Source organism: Leptopilina boulardi, unplaced genomic scaffold (assembly GCF_019393585.1).
Source record: "Leptopilina boulardi isolate dan_hultmark-lab unplaced genomic scaffold, ZJU_Lbou_2.1 LbouV2_2, whole genome shotgun sequence".
NCBI classification, from domain to species: Eukaryota; Metazoa; Arthropoda; class Insecta; order Hymenoptera; family Figitidae; genus Leptopilina; species Leptopilina boulardi.
In genome coordinates this window covers 685,402-710,454 of record NW_026137751.1, presented here as the reverse complement: position 1 = coordinate 710,454, position 25,053 = coordinate 685,402, and the positions used below count along the sequence as shown (strand labels likewise).

The 25,053-nt window shown below is 30.8% G+C and overlaps 1 protein-coding gene across 1 annotated transcript in view; it reads right to left on the bottom strand.

Annotated features, from left to right (window-relative positions):
• The window catches only part of LOC127278228 (furin-like protease 1, isoforms 1/1-X/2), a 780,368-nt gene that overhangs the window by 108,994 nt on the left and 646,321 nt on the right, over nucleotides 1-25,053 (bottom strand). The window contains exon 9 of the mRNA XM_051299825.1: nucleotides 5,997-6,207. Coding sequence (XP_051155782.1) covers nucleotides 5,997-6,207 — 211 coding nt within the window. The remainder of the gene's footprint in view (nucleotides 1-5,996; nucleotides 6,208-25,053) is intronic.

Here is a 25,053-nt window from a genome sequence, read left to right as displayed (position 1 = left end):
ATAATCAATTAATATTAAATCAAATATTTTAAGCCATCGATTAAAGGAAGATTATTTTTCAGGTATTTAAAATAAATAATTAAAAAAAATTTTTGACATTCATTTTGATAATATTTCTTTTTGTCATTTTCTAATTTTTTAAACTAAGCATTCTAATTAACTTCAAAAATACATTTAAAAAATTTAACATCTATCTATCGTCGGCTTTGCGGACGACGAGTTGATCGTGTGCGCTGCCGACTCGGCGGAAGCTCTCGGGACATTGGTGAACGAATGTCTGCGGCTAGCAAAATGCTGGCTGGAAACCAGAGGTCTTCAAATGGCCCTGGAAAAGACCGAAGCATTGCTGGTCACAGACAGACGTGGTTATAAATCCCCACGAATCGTGATAGACGAATTCGAGGTCAAGTGGAGGAGACAGATAAAGTACCTTGGTGTGGAATTGGATGGAAGGTTAAATTTCCATCACTACATAGCTACGGCGTCAAACAAGGCGATCGAATGTGCGGCTAATTTAGCACGGGTGATGCCAAATGTTGGAGGCCCCCGTGAGAAGAAAAGGAGACTGGTGGCGAGTGTCGCCCACGCTAAGCTGCTTTACGCAGCGCCAGCGTGGGCCCCCTCCCTGAGAACAAACAGATGTTCAACCATCTGTAAAAAGATGCTGTCCGCGCAGAGATGCATTACTTCACGTATTGCCTCTGCTTATCGGACAGTATCTACGAGCGCTGTGCAGGTCCTTGCAAGTGTCCCGCCAGCAGATCTTTTGGCGCTTGAGAGGGAGGAAATTATCCTCCTTCTCAAAGAGGCGAATTCCTCTGAAGAGGAAGATCGACCCAGCAAGGACCGCATCCGCTTTGAAGCGAGGCACAGGCTCGTCGAAAAATGGCAACAAAGATGGGACGGGGAGGTAAAAGGTCGATGGACTTATCGCCTTATACCGACACTCGCCACTTGGTTAAGTAGGAACCATGGAGAGGTCTCCTACTATTTGACACAAGCGCTGACAGGTCACGGATGTTTTAATTCGTACCTGCAGCGTTTTAAGAAGAGAGAGAGTGAGGCGTGTGCTTACTGCCAGTTCCCTGTGGACAACGCAGAGCACACCCTCTTTGCCTGCAGTCAATGGGACTTGAAGAGGCAGGCCATGTTTACCGGTGTAAACGCTACAGTTACACCGGAGAACATGGTAGCGCTGATGATCCAGTCCCAGGAAAACTGGCGGCTCATCGAGACCTTTATCATCTCTGTTATGATGAGAAAGGATCTCGATGGCCGCAGAAAGGCGTAATTAACAGTGTACAGTATTTATTTATTTTATTTATTTGTTCATTTTATTATTTATTTTGTCCTTTTATTGTCTTTTTACAAATTTCTGTTTTTATTTATTTTAGTCTTTTTACACTTTTTTGTTAAATTTTGTTTGTTCATCTGTCTTTTTACAATTTTATTTTTGACTTTTGTTTAATTTACTTTTATTTTATTTATTGACTTTTTATTGTTTTCTTTTCTGGTGTGCTGTTGATTCCGCTTGACATAGATTTCCGTTTTATTTTAGAATTGGTAACGCAGGATGTCCGCAGGAATGGACGAAGTCGCTTTTGCGACAGAGTTGGAGCGCCACCCTCGAAGGCAAAAGTCTTCACGACAGTACCGATGGTGGATAAAAGGGCTCCAAAGAAGGGTTGACGGGTTTTTAGTGGGTCGGGGCTGGTAGTAGTTCGCCAGCTTATTTTGTTTAGTGTTCTCCTTTTTTTTTACCAACCCCACATAACCTTGGCATGCGGAAGCCAAGGTATCTGTATACAGATTTCCCAATAGTCCCTAAGCAAAAAAAAAAATAATAGTAATAATAATAATAATACTAATAATAATGATAATAATAATACGTATAATAATAATAATAATAATACTTTAGGTAGTTCCCACTATTCGGGATATACCTGAAATTTCCAGCCGTCTATCAGTCACATGCGTTTTAACATTCTTAACGACGATATAGCTTCTTTTCTTTTATTTTACCGACAGTGTATTTTAAAAAAATTTTTTTAAAAAATTGAAATAACTGTCCGCAACAAGAAACGCAAGTCTTCTAAGTTTTTTTTTAGTGTTCTCTTTTTTTTTTACCAACCCCACATAACCTTGGCATGCGGAAGCCAAGATATCTGTATCTGATTTTCCCAATAGTCCCTAAGCAAAAAAAAAAAAAAAAAAAAATGAATTATAATCGATAATAATTATTAATATATTATAATAATAATAATAAAATAATCAATTAATATTAAATCAAATATTTTAAGCCATCGACTAAAGGAAGATTATTTTTCAGGTATTTAAAATAAATAATTAAAAAAAATTTTTGACATTTATTTTGATAATATTTCTTTTTGTCATTTTCTAATTTTTTAAACTAAGCATTCTAATTAACTTCAAAAATACATTTAAAAAATTTAACATCTATGTTAAATTTTTTAAATGTATTTTTGAAGATAATTAGAATGCTTAGTTTAAAAAGAAATTAATTTCTAAATTTTTAAAAAATATTTTTTAATTTTGTAATAATTTTTTATAATTATATTTTATTCTTTAAATATATTTTTAAAATTGTTTATTTGTGAAATTTAAAGAAAATTTAAGACAGGTTTAAATAAAAAGGGTTTAATAGTAACCTATATTTTTTGGGAATTTATAAAATTAAAAAAAATTTCAATTTTGTGGTAATTTTTTATGATTAAATTTCCTTTTTTAAATAATAATTTGTATTGTCTTATAAAATTGTATATTTTAGAAAAATATTTTTTAATTTTATGATGAAATAATTTACATACATTTAAGAATTTTACATTATTGAATTGACATAACTTGAATTTTCGATGTAAAATTTAAAAAAAGTAATTTTTAATTAAAACGAGGTTTAATATTAAACTAAATTATTTAATGCCTTTTTAAAAATATGTTTTTATTCAGTAATAATTTTTAAATTAATTTTTAAAATTCTAAAAAAATATTTTTTAATTTTGTTATAATTTCTTATTACTATTTATAGTATCCTTATTTATAAGGACGGAAACAAAAATAATATTACCAATTACCGACCAATACATATTTTAAACACTATTTCCAAAATATTTGAGAGCATCATTCATGATGATCTTTATAGTCAGTTGGAGTCATCAATTATTGAGGAGCAGCATGGTTTCATGAGGGGCAGATCAGTTTTGACAAATATGAGTCTTTTTTCTAATTTTGTACTTAATAGCTTAGATAAGGGTATACAAGTTGATGTGGTCTACACAGATTTTGCCAAAGCTTTTGACAAAGTTGATCATGGTATTCTCTTGGCGAAGCTTGAAGCTCTGGGTTTTTCTTCTAATTTACTCAAGTGGGTTACAAGCTACCTTCAAAATAGAACTTTATCAGTACGTGTAAATTATGAGTATTCTAACATTTTTATTGCTACATTTGGTGTCCCACAGGGCTCAAATCATGGACCTCTATTTTTTATACTTTTTATCAATAACATAAACTTAATATTTAAATTTTGTAAATTTTTATTATTTGCTGATGATTTGAAATTATTTATTAAAATATTCAATGTTAGTGATTACATGCAATTGCAATATGATCTTAATCAACTTCAGTCTTGGTCTGGAAAAAATAAACTTTTTCTAAACATCAATAAATGTAAAGTAATATCATTTTCTAAAACCTCAAATATCATCATTCAAAATTATACTATAGATGACAGTAAACTTTCTAGAGTGTCCTTGATACGTGACCTTGGGATAATGATTAACGATTCATTTTCTTACATTGATCACATTACTCAAACAATTAATAAGGCTACCAGAGCTTTGGGTTTCGTTATTAGGAATGCAAGAAGTTTTCGTAATTTAACAGCATTGAAAACTCTTTATTTTGCTCTTGTCAGGCCCATACTTGAATTTGCCTCAGTATTGTGGAGACCATATCAAGATTACCTGATAGTTGATATTGAACGTGTTCAGAATAGATTTTTGCGTTTTATAGCTGGACAAATTGGTATGCCTGTAGATTACCAGAATCATGATTACACAGACTTGCGTGAGGCATTTAAAATACCATTATTATCTCAAAGATTTATGTATGCTGACTTATTATTTTTGTTCAAAATTATTAACGGTATTATTAACTGCTCAGAACTTTTACTTTTATTTGGTTTTCATATACCACAAAGACCTGCAAGACATCCACAATTATTTAATGTTCCTTTTTGCAGAACTGACTATTTAGATAATTCTGTAATTAACAGACTACGTAGGGAGGCAAATCAGTTCAATAGTAATGTCAATTTTTTTGGTATTTCTTTAAACTCTTTCATAAGAGAACTTCGTAACCTATTGTACGATAATAACAACAATAATGTTAATGCGGCCAACTGAATTTTTTAATTGTTATAAAATTTCTTGTTATAGTACTTTGTACGAATGGGTTCTACCCGTATACATTCAATAAATAAATAATTATATTTTATTTTTAAAACATATTTTTAAAATTGTTTATTTGCGACATTTAATAAAGTTTAATACAGGTTTAAATAAAAGGGTTTAGTAGTAACCTATATTGTTTTGAGCATTTATAAAATTTAAAAAAAAATTTTAAAAATTAGGAGGAGGTTAAAACATGAAGGTTAAAAAACCTCCACGTGGTATATCTTGGTAACAAAATCATTGAAATGCTTTTATATAAGCATTCAATATATATATTTAATTTAAATAAATTTGAAACAGAAAGAAAATGATCAAATTAGTTTCAATGAAATTGGCTAAATACCAGTCTATTTGTATATATAGCTTAGAACATAAAACTTCTTAAATAATGTTTCTTTTTAAGAAATAAGGAATCTAAAAATGAAAAAAGGTAATAGAATAATGATGCTGTTTGAAAAATTTGGTTTGAGAATTATCAAAACAAGGCTTAAACGAAATCAAATTAATCATGGTAATCTGTTAGAGATATAAAACATTTAAAATCATTAATTACGAAGTTGATAAAGAAAAATAAAAGGTTAGTATATTTTTAGTATAGTGTTTTTTAGAGTTAAAATTTTAAACAATTTTAAAATTTAACAAATTTGTGAATTTTTTTTGAGCACATTAAGGGATTACACCACTTTGACCCGACCAAAAAATAAGCTTTTTCAACAATTTTTAATGAAGAACAGAATTTTTTTTAAGAAAATTGAAATACAGTAAGGTATATTATACCACTCTTGAACTGCAAAAAAATATTTTTTTTAAAAAATGTCGGTTTGACAGATGATATGGCAAAGTGCTTCAAAAATGTATCACCGTGCGGTGGGCACTATAAATCGGTCCATATTTAAGCTAGATCAAAATAAAAAAAAAGCATTAGTTTCTACTACTAAAAATCTAGCAAAATACGTGTCCGTTTTGAAAAAAATGAATTTTTCGCAAAATGGCATCGATTTGAAGGAAAAAGTGCTTATTTTTTCCTAAATTTCGTTACTTAAATTTGTCTAGAATAATTAAATATTAATATTTCAAAAAATCCATACGTTTTTCGCATTAAAAACACAGTGGGATGTTAAGGATCTATGTTTACATACAAAGGGTTAAAACTCTCTGTATCCTTCGATTTTTTTTTATTTAAAAAAAATTCTTTCTTTTACAAACATTTTAAGCTATGTCGGATAAGGAGGAAAAATTTTTTTCAATATTTTCGGAATATTGAATTTCTTTAAATCTTGTAAACAGTTAAAATTTTTTTTTAATATGGCACTCTTTTTGGTAGAAATACAAAAATTTTAGCCAAATCGTAACTGTCTAAGTCAGCTTTTATATTCGAATAGCGTGGATACCGGTAAAATACACATATATAATTAACAATAGATTTATCGATTAAAGGTTGACAAGGAAAACTTGTGTGCTAAAAAAACAACAAATATAAACAAAAAAATATGCAAATTTTTTTTGTACAAAATGATTCAGTCTTACCTAGGTATCTTCCTTCGTTATGAATTTCCAACTTCCATATACCATGAGGCCTCTCACCCCAAGTGTGCACAGACATAAATGGCCACTGGTTAAAGCCAGCTTTTGAAAAGTCATGAGGCCTTTTTGCTAGTAAAATGCTTTTAGTACCTTGTGGCGAAGTCAAATAAATCTCCAAGTCCCCCCTTCTTGAAGCCGTCAGAGACACTTTAGCCTAATATTAAATTAATAGTTTAGATGTTAACATTTTATTTTACGAAATAATGATTTATTTTTTATAAATATAACAAATAAATTTTGCTTTGCAATATTGACACAATATTGTTCCAATGTGTTGTTCTGTTTGCGTATAAAGTCGTTTTTCTAGAACTTTTAAACTTTTTTTTAACTCAACTTAAAAAATTCTCTTCGTGCAAAAAGTAAAGCAATGAGCTCTATAATGGAAACTCATTGTTTTTATTACTTTTATATTTTTTATGGATAGTGTAGATGTTAACGATTTTCCTTTATACTTTTATAATATAAAAGTAGATATTACAAGAAGATTAAAGTGTTTAGAAGCTAGATTAAAGATGTGCTATTAAAAAATTTGTTTTTTTGAAATGTGTTATGTTTGGAATTTTAATCTTTAACGTTATTGTAATCTTAATGTATAGGTGGCACAGATTTCTGTAATGGTTCAAATTACTTCTTATTGTATAAATAATGTGCTCGCGTTCTTTGGTTTTTTAAAAACCAATGTTAAAAAAGTTATCTTAAGTTGATTGGTAAATTTGAAAATGTAAAAAAAAAATTTCGCGCAAGTTTGCACAGTGGTCCTCAAGCATCGACAGGTTCGACTAAAATGGATCCAAAAATTGACTGAACAAGCTTTTAAAAGACTATTCGTAGATGTAAAAACTGGTTTTCATAAAATCCTAGCTGATCGTTTTCTCGAAAAAACTCAAAATTAAGTTTCACGAAATGTATTTTTAACATTGTATTATATACTGTTCAATAATCAACAATTATATCTTTAATGTTCTTTGGTAAACCATTTTAGTGCACAGTACGTACTCACTAAGCATTAATATATTTGACTTATAGTAAAATAAATACAAAAGCTTGTAGAATAGCTCATTAGATTACTCTTTATAGACGCTAAAACGACTTTGTCTGAAATCAAAACCAATTTTTTTCGAAATATTTTTAAACTGCGTTTTACAATAATTTTTTATATTTTAAGATTACCATTATGCTTAACTTATCATTTAAGCTTTATTTATCTATTTATATTTAAGTTGAAATTCCATTCATTCATCCATTCATATCAATGTATTTGTGCATTAGTTTAGTAACGTTTTGTAACAACTGACTGATTAACTTATTGCTTGTGCTCAAGACCAATTGCTTTTTCTCTATTTTAAAATGAGTTCACATGAGGAGAACAGGAAGAAAATATGTGCACCTTGCGGTCAGAAAATTGCTTTTAAAAAGGTTAAACCAGAAAAGTTTCTTATAAACAAAAAGTTCACTAATTTAATTAAAAAACTTATCAACAATAGTTTTAATTTAAATGATGAGAAATTTTTATTAAGCATTTGTAGAATATGCTATCTTACTTTTCTTGATTACGAAAAAAGTATCTTTAAAAGGCCAATTTAAATTAAAATTATTGTTGATAAATTTTTTAATTACATAAATTAGTTAACTTTTTGTTTATAAGAAACTTTTCTGGTTTAACCTTTCTAAAAGCAATTTTCTGACCGCAAGGTGCACATATTTTCTTCCTGTTCTCCTCATGTGAACTCATTTTAAAATAGAGAAAAAGCAATTGGTCATGAGCACAAGCAATAAGTTAATCAGTCAGTTGTTACAAAACGTTACTAAACTAATGCACAAATACATTGATATGAATGGATGAATGAATGGAATTTCAACTTAAATATAAATAGATAAATAAAGCTTAAATGATAAGTTAAGCATAATGGTAATCTTAAAATATAAAAAATTATTGTAAAACGCAGTTTAAAAATATTTCGAAAAAAATTGGTTTTGATTTCAGACAAAGTCGTTTTAGCGTCTATGAAGAGTAATCTAATGAGCTATTCTACAAGCTTTTGTATTTATTTTACTATAAGTCAAATATATTAATGCTTAGTGAGTACGTACTGTGCACTAAAATGGTTTACCAAAGAACATTAAAGATATAATTGTTGATTATTGAACAGTATATAATACAATGTTAAAAATACATTTCGTAAAACTTAATTTTGAGTTTTTTCGAGAAAACGATCAGCTAGGATTTTAAAAAAACCAGTTTTTACATCTACGAATAGTCTTTTAAAAGCTTGTTCATTCAATTTTTGGATCCATTTTAGTTGAACCTGTCGATGCTTGAGGACCACTGTGTTTGAAGGTATATAATTTTGTTCCTAGGTAAGGCACATCATTGTCTCAAGGATTTTTCAATTGTTTACACTCGCATATACTTCTACCAAAAGTTACAAACCATAAAAATAATTTTTAAAAATATTATAATGCTTAAACTGCAAAAATACTGCCAGTGTCACACACAAGTAACAGTCAAATTCACCACTTTTCTTTACTCTCAATTTTTTCTACATTATTATAATGATTTTTTAACACTTGCAACATGTAAAGCGAACAAACATTTGTTAAAATTTGGTGTTGCAAAATAATTTTTATAATTTTTAAGGTATCATAATGAGCTACAACATAAAGTTTAAAAGTTCTGGAAAAATTCGCATAAATATGAGTTTAAATGGGGACCTTTATGGCCAAACTCATTTTCAGTCAGTATACAGCAGCACTACTGTAATATTCTATAGCGCAAAATTTTAAATCGTATTTGTTGCATGATATTAAATAAACAAAATATAAAATGTTCTGGTTTATGTAAAGGAAAAATAAAATCATTAAATAGGAAATAGTGACTATAATAAAATATGAGGAGACGCATAAATTTTCTCCAAATTTTAAATGACCAAAAACTTAATTGACGTAAAGTAGTATGAACTAATTACACTAATTACACGAATCTCAAGTCCGTTTTACTCCTGCACATGTACGTTTCTTCCAAACCTCAAAAAACATTTCACATTTTCTTTAAATTGATGGATTTATATGAAACCGGGCGTTTAGGGGTTTTGAGATCTCTGATTACTAATCTGATGTCAGATTTTGAAAATTCAAAATGGCGGATCCAATATTGTGGACAAATTTTTAAAAATTAATAATTTTTTAGAAATTTTTTAAAAAATTGTTGGATTTTTATGGAATTTGTTACTTGGGGGTTTTTGGGGTTGCTGGTTAAGAATTTGAAGTTAGTTTTTCAATTTTCAAAATGGCGGATCCATTATGGAGGGACGAATTTTTTAAAAATTGTTGGATTTTTATAAAACTTTATATAAACTCAACCTGGACCGTCGGCTTTAGCACTACCCGATGTACAATACGAGGAGGTGCCCTGGAGGCAGACACAGGTAAGGCACGGTTTGCCGGAAGGGTGTTTAGTAAAAATTGTCGTGCACATCTGATTTTCTTTTTGTAAATGGTAGTTCGAGGTTGGAAGTTAGTCTAATTGTTAGACTTACATAGAAACTAATTGATTGATCTATATATTTTACCTAAATTTATAAAATTAATCGATATTTTTAAAGTCAACAAAACGTAAATAAATTCGAAATAAATTATTCGAAAGAACTTAAGAAAAAGAAAAATCTGTGAAGTAACAAAAACTTCTTCAGGAAATGCAAAATCGAAATTAAAAAAAATTTAATTAAAAGTATTAAAACAAAATTTTTTTTATATAAATTAAATGAAATATTTTCTGCGAGAAAGCATAATGTTCGTGAAATGAACTTCACATTTATGTAATATAAATGTCCACCCCTTCTTGTTTTGTAAATGGTACTTTGGGATACAAGGAAATTAGTGCAATAATTTTTAACGTCTAAATCAAATAACCCACCCCTTAAAACAACATAAAATCAATAAAAGTGTGAAAAAATCTGTTTTTACATGAAAAAACATAAATAGAAAAAAATTATTAATTTTTATTTAAATAACATAAATTTTAATGATAAATACAAAGTGTAATTATTGAAAAAATTAGCAATGTCGATTGATGTTAAAAAACATACATTAATATCATTAATTTCACTTGATGTGGCGAGCGTTGTATACAATTTTCAAGCCGATCTGAATGATTTTCATTTTTTGTCTGTCATACTAAATCCGCTATTATGAATTTTGAGAATCTAACTTCTGATTCGTAATAAAAGGCCCATAAAACCCCTAAGTAACAAATTTCATAAAAATCCAACAATTTTAACAAAAAATTCTAAATAATGATAATTTTCATAACATTTGTCTGCCAAATTGGATCCGCCATTTTGAATTTTTAAAATCTGACATCAGATTCGTAATCAGTGACCTCAAAAATCTCTTAACACCCAGTTTCATATAAATCCATCAATTTAAAAAAAATCTTATTCTTATGTGAAATGTTTTTTGAGGTTTGGAAGAAACGTACACGTGCAGGATCAAAACGGACTTGAGATTCGTGTTCAGCGGTCAAAATACATGGGGGTAGGATACTTTGATCTCCTACCCCGGGCACTTTTTTGTGTGGCTGCATGCAATCAGACTTTAATTGAACTGTTTGTATGCGCACTACACCGCAAATAGGAAAAAGCCATTTTTACCGTTTTTGCAATTTTGACTGCTTTAAACTTCCAAAAGGACAATTTGAACCTTAAATTCATAATCAGCGAGTAAAAACACGTTTAAAAAAGCTGTACCGACATTAATTGAACTGTTTATCTGCGCTTTACACCTCGAACAGACAAAAAAATGCCAATTTTTAGATTTTTTTGCAATTTTAACGACTTTAAACTCACCAATCAACAACGTTGACCCTGAATTCATAATTAGCGAGTAAAAATACGTCTGAAGAAGCAGCACCGATATTGTTCGAATTGTTTGTCTGCGTTCTGCAGACATAATACGTCATGTTCGCACCGCGAACAGACATAAAAATGCCTTCTACTTTATTATTATTAATAATTTTATTTTACATATCATAATTTCCGTATTCATTCATTTATTCCGTCTGTCCGCACTTGTAGTTAGTTGTTTTGCGTTTATTTTGTTTTTCTAAAATTTTGACAATTCTCAATTTCGTAATATTTTATAGTTAACATGACTATCGTCATTATAGTTAAGTGATATATTAAGCGATAGTTTAAAGTAAAAAAAATAAATATTGTTTATCGTATACAGCATAAGATTATATTTCCCACTCTGTATTTGTTGAAATTTTCAGTAAATGAATAATTAATTGTGGATTGAGGTATCAAGGTTAATTAATAACCAAAGGCGTCAGTTCCATTTGACAAAGAAATGACCATTAATTTATCTATAAAAACCCTGTTCGCGGTTAACCACTTACAACAGTAAGTTTCACCAATAAATAATTTAGTTCAAAGTTTATTGTTCAAATTGTACCAAAGTAAAACAATTACAGTCAATATATATGGCGACTGATTCGTTCCTCGTGCCCTTGTATACTAACTCAATTACATAATTCCAAGAAATTGCACACACATTCTATAGGAAATCAAAAAGCACGAGGTGTACAAAGAGCTGCCTACCGAAAGGCGCTAATAATTGCATTCAGTTTCTCGATCATACCGCTCGCATCGCCTGTATTATCGACTGTTTAATTAAAGATACATTTAAAGTTAAGTATAAAAAACACAATACAATAATTCATTCAATCATTTAAACAATTCATTCTCATTCGAAGACTTTATCGGAAGTAGATAAGTTTTACTTAAAGGTTGATTGAATTCAGAATCTGCCGTTTTAACTTTCACAACTCGCACAAGGTTGTCAGATCCCTTAAAACATTCCAACACTCTACCGAGAAGCCAGTGAGCAGGAGGGAGGTTATCATCTCGCAGAAGTACCAAATTTCTCTCTTTAATATTAGGTTCAACAGTACCCCATTTATAGCGTTTTTGCAATGATTGCAAATAATCAATGCGCTATTTTCTCCAAAAAATTTCAGAAATCCGATGAATTAATCCCCAACGAGTTAATCGATTTTTAGGTGTAAACTCAAGCGACGGCTCAGGTATACTAGTGATTGGGGCACCAATCAAAAAATGACCAGGTGTCAAATACGCAAAATCATCAGCATTTTCAGAGAGAAGAGCGATAGGTCGTGAATTTAAAGGGGCCTCAATTCTTGTAAGTAATGTATAAAACTCTTCAAAAGTAAATTTATGTAGGCCAACAATTCTCTTCAAATGATATTTCACGCTTTTTACCCCGGCCTCCCATAGTCCCCCAAAGTGAGGAGCACTGGGAGATATGAAATTCCATGAGATACCTGGTGATACCAGTCATGCAATTTAGCATCTGCTTGCAATTCAATAAGAAACTGTTTTAGCTCACGATCAGCTCCCACAAAATTTCGTCCATTATCACTATAAACATGGGAAGGTTTACCTCTTTTTGACGCAAAACGAAAAAATGCAGCTAGAAAAGTTGTTGCAGTTGTTGCATGGCAGACAAGTTCATTGTGAATCGCACGAGTGGAACAGCAAATGAATTAAGCCACGTATGCCTTTCGAGTTTTACAGTCCCGACCTGGGCTCAATTTTAATTCAAAAGGTTCTGCATAGTCGACTCCGGTATGAGTAAAAGGTCGACTTGGAGTCACACGAAAGTCAGGTAAATCGCACATGAGCTGTTGACTAACAGCGGCCTTTTGTCTAATACATTCGACACAATTATTAATTATTGCTTTAACTAGTGAACGAGCTCCAACCTAAACCTAAACGAAGTAATTCGAATGAATCAATGAATGGATGTAGACTTTTAATAGGGGATCTCGCTGCCAGAGTTGTTTGATTCTTAATATCTTTATTTTCAGATTCAAAGCATTCTTTTTGTATTAGTTTTATAAAAAAACACACGCGTTTGCTCAATTTCTGACGTAGTAATTGATGAAAAATTGCAGCTTGAATTTAACTTAAAATTTTTAATTATATCATTAAATCTAAAACAATAAGTCATGACTCGTAACAATTTAGGCCAAGATGCCAATCTATCAGTTATTTCTAGACAAGAAGTCTGATCACTCTGTGCAAAATAAGATTTTACTGTTTTCTTTTCCAATTCAGTTGATTCAAGGATCGATTTATCACTTTTTGGAAGTTTTTTTAGTTCATAAGAGAGCCACTCAGGCCCTCCCCACCACAAAGAACTTTGCTTGAGGAACTAATTCGTCAAATAAAGCTACTCTATTGGCTACAAAGGTTTTCCATGTAGAGGGATGTTTTTCCAACCACGCTAAAACGACACTTGAATCAGTGTAACAATAATGAGGAACACCTTGGAATTTCAATTTTTCTAGAACATATTTCATGAGTTTTGACAATAGAACTGCAGCACAAATTTCTAACTGGTGTAATTGGTGCGATTCTGGATTTCGAAATTAAAAAAGTGGTATGAACTTTATTGGAATCATCGATAACACGAAGGTAAATATTAGCCGCGTAGGCACGATTGGATCCATCTGCGAATCCGTGCAATTCACTATTTGAAAAACACAGGCACATAAAAGAAAAAAAAATTTAAATTGCCAGGACTGCCATATGGTAGATTTTCTTACTTAAGGTGTATCTTAGGAGAAAAACGTAGTCCGACATAAAACTAACGAACTTACGTTCGTGTTTTCTTTTTACATGCATAGTGGGGGGGAGATTTTTGAGAAATTCATTTCTATGGGAATTTACTCAATTTCTATATTTAAAACTAAATTTTTGCTTCTTCTGAATGCTGATTTGGATTTAGTGACATTAATAACATAAAAATTGGATATATAAAAAAATAAAAAATGGCGGATCTAAAATGGTGGATTTTTTCAAAAAATTGCTCGCATTTCTCTGAAACTTGCTACTCGGGGGTTTTTGGGGTCGTTGATTACAAATATCATGTTAATTTATAAAAATTCAAAATGGCGGATCCAATATGGCGGCCAAAATAATTTTGAAATGAATGAAATCTATTGAAATTTGTTACTCGGTGGTGGTTTTCGAGGTCGCTGAAGACAAATCTGATGTTAGATTTAAAAAATTTAAAATGGCGTATCCAATACGGCTGAAGATGGAATTGTTTTTAGATTTTTTTGTTTCTAGTTAAATTAGCGCCTCCAGGAAACACCTAAGTAACAAGAATACACCTTAAGGAAGAAAATCTACCATATAGCAGACCTGTCAATTGAATTTTTTTTTCTTTTGTGTGCCCGTGTTAGTTACAACTGCACCTACCCAACATAGTATTTCTAGATTTTTGAGAACTTCTAACTGATTATAGTACTCAAACCACTGTTTCAATAAATGAGGTAGCAATTTCTCGTCCCAATCTAATTTACGCAACCACAATTCCTGCATGATCAGTTTTGCAGTAACAATAACAGGAGCTATCCAACCAACTGGATCATACAATTTTTCGATAACTGACAAAACCGTTCTTTTCGTAGGAATATCAATTAATTCCAAACTAACTCTGATTCGAAAACAATACGATGAGGGATCCCAACTTAAGCCTAGAACATTCAAAGATGTGCCTTCAGTTGATTGTTCATCTAATGCCCGTTCATGATTCCCTAAGGTGCAATCACCCAATAAAGCATTATTATTCAAGGTCCACTTACGCAAATAAAAACCTTCACTTTTCATTAAATTAACTACTTGATCCTTTGTTTCTTTAGCTGTTCCGAAATCATCCTTTCCAAAGAAAACATCATCAACGTAGATACCCTCCTCAATTATAGACTTTGCTAACGAAAAGTTCATGCCTTCATCTTGAGCTAATTGTTTGACTACTCTGTTGGCTAAGTATGGGGCGCATGCTGTACCATAAGTAACTGTTAAAAGTTGATAAGCTAACAATTGACCTTCAAAGATTTTACACAAAATCCGTTGATAATCTACGTCTCTTGGATCGATTACCATTTGTCGAAACATTTTTTCGGCGTCGGCGTCGATATTTGCGCCAATTAATTAAAATAGAAACTAAATCATTCAATAATGGTGGACCAATGTAAAAATGTGAGTTGAGAGAAGTATTATTTGAAGTGAGACTTGACGCGTTAAAAACGCGTCGCTTAATTTAGTTGTCAAACTACTCTCTCGAAGAATAGCATGGTGTGGTATATAAACAGTTTGAGAAGACTTGTCAAACTCGTTCTTCTCTACCAAACGCATATGACGTAACTCGAGATATTCTGATAAAAAATCACTATACACTTCAAATTGTTTCGGCTTTTCCCTTAAGCGACGCAAAACTCTATCCAAAATCATTTTTGTTCTTCCGAATGACTGACCTATATTTATAGGTGGACCACTTTTAAATGACAATCGAACCATATATCTTCCACTGAATAACCGTTTGAAAGTCGAATTAAAATGTTCTTCACATCTCAATTGCTCCTCTGTCAAAGATGGAAAAGTAGGAATTTCTTCCAAATTCCAAAAACGCACAACCGCATCATGCAATTCTTCGGTTGAAATCTTGACATTAGTAGTCAAAGAAAGAACAGAAGGTGTTCAGGAAGCATCGATTAACCCTGAAATAATCTAGACAAAAATTGTGGCTTGCGCTGTTAGACTGCCAATAACGTTGTGCTTAAAGCCTGGTAGCAAACAAGAAACAAGCTTGTCTGCGCGTAGAATAAAATCTACTAAAAGGTCACTGAATGGATCTGGATCGGCAAATGATAAAGCCTTTAAATCTGAATTAGAAATGAAATCCGGTTTAGTAGGTGGGTGATAAGAGGTGGGTTGATATAAAACTAGAGCTTGCAAAGTTAGAGCTTTGGAGCCCTTATCCTTAGGTAGGAACTGAAAATGAGCCAGCTTTTTTGCAAGACCAACTGTTTGTCCCCCTACCCCATAAATAAGTGCATTAATACGATCATATTTCGGTTTTAAAATTTCAACTGCTCTATCTGAAATGAAGTAACATTCAGAACCCTGATCAAATAAAACTTTAAATTTATGAATTTTTCCATTATTTACTTTAACATCAATTAATGCCGTAGCTAGAATTGTACCCCCAGTAAATTTTGAATGTACATTTAATCCTGAAACCAAAGCTTTATTTTCCAATGAAACATGATTTGCACTTACTGTTGATGATTCTCCCCCTCCACCATTACTAGACGTTTCCTTTACACCTGATTGCAAACTAGTTGCAGCAGAAACTGTGGAATCATTATTATTTTTAACTTCAAAATGTAGAAGAGTGTTATGTTTTCGATGACATTTTACACAAGTAAGCTTACTTAAACACGAAAAAGGATTATGGCCAGGCGTTAAACAATTAAAGCAACAATTATTCTTTTGAGCTAATTCTTTACGTTTTTCAACAGTTAAGGCTTTAAAATTTGAACATTTAAACAAAGCATGATTCTCTTTACACATTACGCATTTGGACTTGGAATATGCAGCATGGCTTTTAACTGACATAGATTTCGAAAATTTATGTTTATCTGAAGAAGATAATTTTGCTGCTTGAATTGCTTCAAGAGCTCTAATTCTTGTTGATAAAAATTCATCAAGTTGTTGATATGTTGGATAATCTGAACTAGAACCCCGTTGCATCTCCCACTCCTTGAGTGATTGAGAATCAAGCTTGCGCGAAATTATAAAAACTAATAAATCACGCCATTGATCTACAGGTCTATCCAAATTTTTAAGTGCAGCTCAAGCTTCATTAGTAGTATCCCGTAGTAATTTCAAACTCTCAACACAATTACTATTGACATCCGAAACTTCCATGAACGACTGAATGTGCGCGGTAATAAGAGCTCGCTAATTTTCATACCGAGATAACTAAATTTCCCACGCATTTAAAAAATTAGTTTTCGTAATTGCAATATGTTTAATCAATTGCGCGGCCTCTCCATTTAACGCAGTTTTCAAATAGTGAAGTCGCGTAACATTGAACAACCTATCATTTTTAATAATGAGCGCGTTAAATAAATCACGAAAATTTTCCCACTCTCCATAATTTCCGGAAAATTCAGGTAAACTAATCAGCGGTAATTTTACATAAACAGGTTCGTTCGTTGCAACTTGATTCGAACCGCACGATTTTGTTGTTGGAGTAGTTAGCCTATGTAACTGAGAATTGAGAAAATCTAACGCTGACAAAGAAGCTTCTTCTAATTTCAAAAATTGAGCTTGTTTAAAATAATCATATTTTTGATTGTCCTCGTTGACAGATGTAATTTGAATTTTTAGATCTAATGCTAGAGGAACTGTCCAACGTTTATTCAACAATTCTATTCGCCTCTTGACAACGGACTCATTAATATTTGCTTTACCAATCTTTTTAAAATTTGTCTCAGTTCGACAAATCGCTTGATAAGTGGATTCTATTTCAACAAAAAAGGTTCCATTTTAAATGTTGGATTTAGTAAAACAGAAACAAAAACAAGAACAAACAACAAAACTTAAAAAAAATTTAAAGAACAAAACCAAAAAAAATTAATTTTCTTTTTGATAAATAATTTGTCACATATTTAATTAAAATATATTGGACGTAACATTAAAATTCATTTAAACAGTCTACAAGAGTTAAATTTGATTTTAATAATAAGACTGATAATTTCTGAAGATCATTCAGTTAAATTTTAAAAACCGTGATAAGCGACGGTGACAGAAATGTACAAAACAAGACATTCAAGTATACATGTACTTAGCCAGTGTAGCCAGTGACGATGAACAGCGATGACTGATCCCCACTTTGCCATTATTCTACTTGCCCTTATAATTGATAGTAGTAGGAGTAAAGAGAGACCATCTTATGAGTATAAGGAGTACAGACTATATCTGCTAGACTGTTGGTCACCTGAGCAATGACGTAATAATTTCTCCTCCGTCCCTCCCTCAATTTCCCTCCAAATTGGTGAGCTTGACGTCGTATAATGCTTTGGCGGGAACCACTTTTAATGACTTTTTTAGGGGGAAGAAAAGTCAACCACTAAATTTAATTGTAGTCACTGCTACTTAATAATTATTTTAGACAAAATAATTGTCAAATTATGCGAGGAACTTCAATTTTTAATATAAAGTCACTGGTGCACTTGTATTGGTGAACACAATCAACACGAACCGTTAGCAGTTTAAAAAAGTCACTTTGCAATTATTTCATTAAAAAATTCACTCAAATTGGCTCGAAGGACCATGTTGAAATTTTCAGTAAATAAATAAATTAATTGTGGATTGAGGAATCAAGGTTAATTAATAACCAAAGGCGTCAGTTCCATTTGACAAAGAAATGACCATTAATTTATTTATAAAACCCCTGTTTGCGGTTAACCACGTACAACAATAAGTTTCACCAATAAATAATTTAGTTCAAAGTTTATTGTTCAAATTGTACCAAAGTAAAACAATTACATTCGATATATATGGTTACATAATTCCAAGAAATTGCACACACATTCTAGGAAATCAAAAACCACAAGGTGTACAAAGATCTGCCTACCAAAAGGCGCTAATCATTGCATTCAGTTTCTCAAACAGTATTTATAGAAAACATAAGATTCAATTATGTAACTTATATTATAACTGATAGGTGGCTACTTAGTGCACATGCTTGTGCTTTATTCCGCAATTAATTATTCAGTTTAATCGTTTTAGTTATTACTTATTTATGTTGTTTTTTATTTCATTTCATTTAAACTAGTACACAATTCGCGCGCTATAGCATGTAAGCTTGCTGCGAAATAATGCGAACCTTGCACGGCAAACTTACCGCAAGACTACTGCCAGCTTCAAATGAATTACCTGACCACCTAATCAAATGGAAAAATTAAGATGATAGTCTAAAACTAAAGGGGTAATGAATATCTCTCTTTCTCACAACAAGGAATATAACATTTAAGAACTTTTTCGTTTAATATAGCACTTTTATCTAGAGAATTTAAAACGACATTAAAATAGCTTAGTCTAAAAATCATACTCTTCTTTCTATCTGTTTTCAAAATAAAATAAATATATGGGGTAAAATTCCTGTAGCGAACTAACAATAAGTGAAAAAAAAGTTGATCGGATCGGGTTATATCTTGCACATAGTTTAGCCCTAGGGGTGAGTAATTTAACCACGAAGTATTGTTAGGTTTTTTTAAAAACTGTCGGAGAGGGAGGTGGATGAATTTTTTTGAAAAATTTAAGCAGTGAATTTTTGAAGACTTTTAAAATTTAAACAGAAAAAAAATTTGTTCTATATGTTTTCGAAGGGTTTTTTCCTGCTCTTTCGAATAGTGCAAAAAAATTTTCAAAAAATTTAAATTTTGACCCTTTTTTTGAAAATTAAACTTTTTTTCGAATTTTTTTTTAAGTTCGGTCCTTTTAATTTTTTTTATTTATTTATTTTAAAAGCTAAAAATGTGTATTATCACCACAAAAATATTGAGATGTCTTTTTCTATTATTTTCGAGATATTAATTAATTAATTAATGTTAATAAAAAATGAAATATTTCACAAATAAATAAAGTTATTGCAATCTTGAAGGTACTAATTAAAAGCTGTCGTAATTCCGCTAACACAATGTACTTCATATAGGGCTCGTTGGATGCGGAATTTTATCAACTTTTATTTAGTAACGTCTGAATTACGATACCTTTATTAGTTTATAAAATATATAATTCTTTATTAACACTAATTAATTAATTAACTAATATAACGAAAATAACAAAAAAGAACATTTCAAAATTTTTTGAGGTAAAAATGCACATTTTTAACTTTCAAAAAAAAATAAAAAGAACCTAACTTTAAAAGAAAGTCAAAAAAATTTTAATTTTCAGAAAAAAGTATTAAATTTTTTAATTTTAGGAAATTTTTTTTCACCAATCGAAAGAGCACAAAAAACATTTGGAAAACATATATTTCACAATTTTTTTTATTTACTTATATAATATTTACAATTTTTAGTTAATTAATTAACTGTCAAGGTTAATAAAAAATTATATATTTCATAAACCAATAAAGGTATCGTAATTCTGACATTACTAAATAAAATTTGACAAAATTCCGCATCCAACGAGCACTATATGAAGTACTTTCGACTAGTGGAATGTTAATAAACAATTGGCAAACATGGCAATTGTTTATAAAAAATCCTCTAAACCAAAATAGTCTATATAGGGCTCGTTTGATGCGGAATTACGTCAGCTTTCAATTGGTACCTTCAGGATTGCCACAACCTCATTTATTTGTGAAATATTTCATTATGAATTAATTAATATCTCAAAAATAACAAAGAAGGACATCTCAATATTTTGTGGTGAAAATACACATTTTTAGTTTCAAAAAAAAGGACCGAACTTAAAAAAAAATTCGAAAAAAAGTTTAATTTTTAAAAAAAGGATCAAAATTTAAATTTTTTTGCACTATTCGAAAGAGCAGGAAAAAACCTTTCGAAAACATACAGAACAATTTTTTTTTCTTTTTTCTGTTTAAATGTTAAAATTCTTCAAAAATTCACTGCTTAAATTTTTCAAAAAAATTCATCCACCTCCCTCTCCGACAGTTTTTAAAAAAACCTACCAATACTTCATGGTTAAATTACTTACCCGTAGGGCTAAACTATGTGCAAGTTACAGCCCGATCCGATCAACTTTTTTTCACTTATTGTTAGTTCGCTACAGGAATTTTACCCCATATATTTATTTTATTTTGAAAACAGATAGAAAGAAGAGTATGATTTTTAGACTAAGCTATTTTAATGTCGTTTTGAATTCTCTAGATGAAAGTGCTATTTTAAACGAAGAAGTTCTTAAATGTTGTATTCCTTGTTGTGAGAAAGAGAGATATTCATTACCCCTTTAGTTTTAGACTTTCATCTTAATTTTTTTTTTAGGGAATTATCGGTGCTGTGTGGGTATATACAGATAATGAGGATTGACTCTGAGGACTCAGGTAATAATTTCTTTTCTCCCTTTTATTACATGGAAAGCTATGGAGAAAGTCTAAAACTGAAGAGATATCGCCCCAGGTAACGTTTTTGATATCGCCGTAGGTAACGGTAACGCATACCTTTCCCTCGCACACCAAGGAATATAACATAAGAATGTCTTTCTCTACCTAATTTGCATATTTACTCGTTTCATAATAGGATTGTTTTTCGTTCACGGACATTTGTTTTATGCTTTTATTGATTTCTAACCTCACTTTTATTACGACAAAACTACCTCCCCTCAGTGTGGAGAAAGTCTGGAATTTTTATATATTACTGACATTTAAGAATTATTTTTAGGTGTTTCTTTTTCTTTTTGTGTGTGACCAAAATGGACCAAGTTGTAAAATGTGCAACAAGGATGTTGTACGTGCAACTCCCACTCATTGTGTTGTGTGCAACCTGCCATACCATCCCAGTTGTGAGTTACAGTTGCCTACCATATCTCATGGTTCATTTGCTAGATGTTGTAGACCTAGGTCAATATCTCCATCGAAAAATTCTCAGAGTCCACTAGTCTTGATACTATTATGAGTGTCATTAATAAACTAACGCAAACAGTATCAGATAATTTCAGCACCATAATGGGAAATTTCGCGGATACGCTCAATAGGCTCACCAGCATGGAAGGTAGGGTAGCTGATCTGTCTAGACGTATATTGGACGTGGAGGGGAGACTAGTTAAGTGTGAGAGTAATCTTTAAAAAAAAGTTGACTACAAATCTGATACTAATGTGTGTATGAATGACACACTCTCATTCTCACACTCACTCAATATTTTTTCTCTCTCACTCAAAAATTTTTATCTCTCACTCTCACCGTCACTCAATATTATTTCTCTCTCACTCTCACCGTCACTCAATATTTTTTCTCTCTCACTCTCACCCTCACTCTCACTCAAAAATTTTCCTCTCTCATTCTCACTCTCACTTAAAAATTTTTCTCTTACTCTCACTCAAAAATTTTTAACTCTCAATCTTACTCTAATTCTCGCTCAAAAATTTCTCACTCTCACTCAAAAATTTTTCCCTCTCACACTCCCTCAAAAATTTTTCTCTATTACTCTAACCCTCACTCCCACTCACAAATTTTTCTCTTTCACTCTCACTAATAAATTTTTCACTATCATTCTCACTCTCACTCAAATTTTTTCTCTCTCGCACTCACTCTCACTCAAAAATTTTTCACTATTATTCTCTTTCACTCAAAATTTTTTTTTCTCTCACTCACACCCAAAAATTTTTCATTATCATTCGCACTCTCATTCAAAAATTTTTCTCTCTCGCACTCACTCTCACTCAAAAATTTTCCACTATCATTCTCTTTTAGTCAAAAATTTTTTTCTCTTGTCATGTCACCGTAACATTTTTTTATATTTATTTATGTACAATTAATTTTTTTTAACTACATTTTTAAATAAATAATTGTTTTTAAATTAACAAATATTTGTAAATAAACAATTATTTATAAATAAAACGAATATTTGAGAGTAAATTAATTGTTTATAAATATTAAATGTATAATAAAATAATAATGTTAATAATCATAATTAATGTTAAAATATATCAATATATAAAAATTATAATGTTTCTTTGGGATGTAGTGTTCTTGACATTTTGTGTTTTTAAAATAAGGAAATCACGGATCCCGATCTGGATAACTAAGTGGTGCTCATTCAGTTTATATTAAATATGATTTTTAAAGTTTCTATAGACTGTTGCAACTTTTTTCAGAATATTTAATTTGGAATAAGGCAATAAATTCTGAATTTTATATCTTATCGAATTTTCAAATATATAATCAATCGATGCACTTTTAAATGCTCTACAAGCCAGTAATAAGCATTAAAAATTGTGAAATCTCAATAGAGGGGGAAGCATTGAGGATGTTTAAAATATAAACGAGAGAAAATTATTCATTACACTACTATTTTTACAGAAAGCGGAAATTAATATTAATAATCGTTGATATACATTAATTTGGAAAGTTCTATGTCTAACGGGACACCCTCTACTGTCCAAAACGCATGGAAAATGCATGTGTAGTTTTTTTTGCCACATGGTATTTTTGGAATTACAACTATACGCGGTCAATATGGCGCTTCGAATAAAAATGTGCATTAAACAATGTAATTTTTGCCGTAGTTTTAAAAATTAGTTCAATTGTTCAAACACTAAATATTCAAAGCTTTGAGGGGTTGCTGATTATGATTATGAAATTAAAATCAAAAAATTCAAATTGCGGATCCAATATGACCAACGATTATTTTTAAATTCATGGAATTCACTTGAAACTTTTAACTCGGGGGTTTTTGGAGTCGCTGATTATTACGAATCCAAAGTTAGTTTTTCAATTTTCAATATTCAATATAGTGGATCCAATATGGCGGACAATTTTTTAAAACTCATGGAATTCACTCTTAACTTTTTACTTGGTAATTTTTAGGGTCGCTGATTACAAAACCAAAATTAGTTTTTCTGAATACACGGAAAAACTTTGTGAATCATTTTTTGTTAAACTCGCTACTAAATTTTAATAAACTTGTGACTAAATTTAGAAAAATGTGAAAACTATTAATTAATACAAGTGTTTTTAATAAAAGATGATACACAAAGTCTTTCCGTGTATAAAATATTGGACCTAACATTGTTACCAAAATTATCAAAAATTGACCAGGCTCTCTTAAAAGTTGTGACTCAGGGGTTTTCGGGGACTCTGATTATGAATTTTAACTGAAGTTTAAAAATTCAAAATATCGGGTCTATTAATCTTTTTATCTCGTTGTTTTTGTGTGGCCAATTACGAAACTGACATCAAATTTGTAATCAGTAACCTCAAAAATACCCGAGTCGTAAGTGTCAATCAAATCTGTTAAATTGTTATAAAATTGGTTTGCATAATTTTAATCTGACAATTTTTAATTTTTGCATAAGCTATATTAGACCTACCATTTTGTGCTTCGAAAAACCGTCCTCGAATTTGTAATCAGCAACCCCAAAAACCCACGAGTAATAAATTTTAAGCGAATTAAGTAAGAGGGAATAATAATAATAAGAATTTTTGAGTGAAAGTGAAAGTCTTAGTGAAAATTTTTTGAATGAGTGAGAGTGAGGGTGAGAGTGAGAGAGAAAAATATTTGAGTGAGAGTGAAAGTGAGATTGAAAAATTTTTGAGTGGAAGTGGGAAGTGAAGAATTTTTGAATGAGAGTAAGAATGATAGTGAAAAATTTTTGAGTGAGAGTGAGAGAGAAAATTTTTTGAGTGAGAGTGAGAATGGGGGTGAGAGTAAGAGAGAAAAATTTTTGAGTGAGAGTGAGGGTGAGAGTGACAGAGAAAAATTTTTGAGTGAGAGTGAGAGAGAAAATTTTTTGAGTGAGAGTGAGAATGGAGGTGAGAGTAAGAGAGAAAAATTTTTGAGTGAGAGTGAGGGTGAGAGTGACAGAGAAAAATTTTTGAGTGAGAGTGAGGGTGAGAGTGAGAGAGAAAATTTTTTGAGTGAGAGTGAGAGGGAAAAATTTTTGAGTGAGAGTGAGAGAGAAAAATTTTTGAGTGAGAATGAGGGTGAGAGTGAGAGAGAAAAATTTTTGAGTGAGAGTGAAAGAGAAAAATTTTTGAGTGAGAGTGAGAGAGAAAAATTTTTGAGTGAGAGTGAGGGTGAGAGTTACGTGAACGCACCGCTGTATGTTGACAGCACACTGGTTTTGTATTAAAACCGAAGCGATACGCGCATTTTTTTAGAAACAGTGAGCATTATAAAAATATCTTGAATAAAATGAAGGAAAAAGTGATTTTTTACTTTTTTCCACGTGTGTTAAATAGGTGTAAATTATTAAAAAAAAGGTCAGTGCAATTTTTTTTGTTCACTGTTTACATTATATTTTGTGGTTTAATTTTGAATTTGACCTAAAAATCAAAACTACATAAATTGTTGGTCTTTTAAAAAAAAGATGGATGTTCTGGTTGTGGGCACCCTTGTTTTTCTCAATTAATGCGTATATTTAATTAATCTTTTAA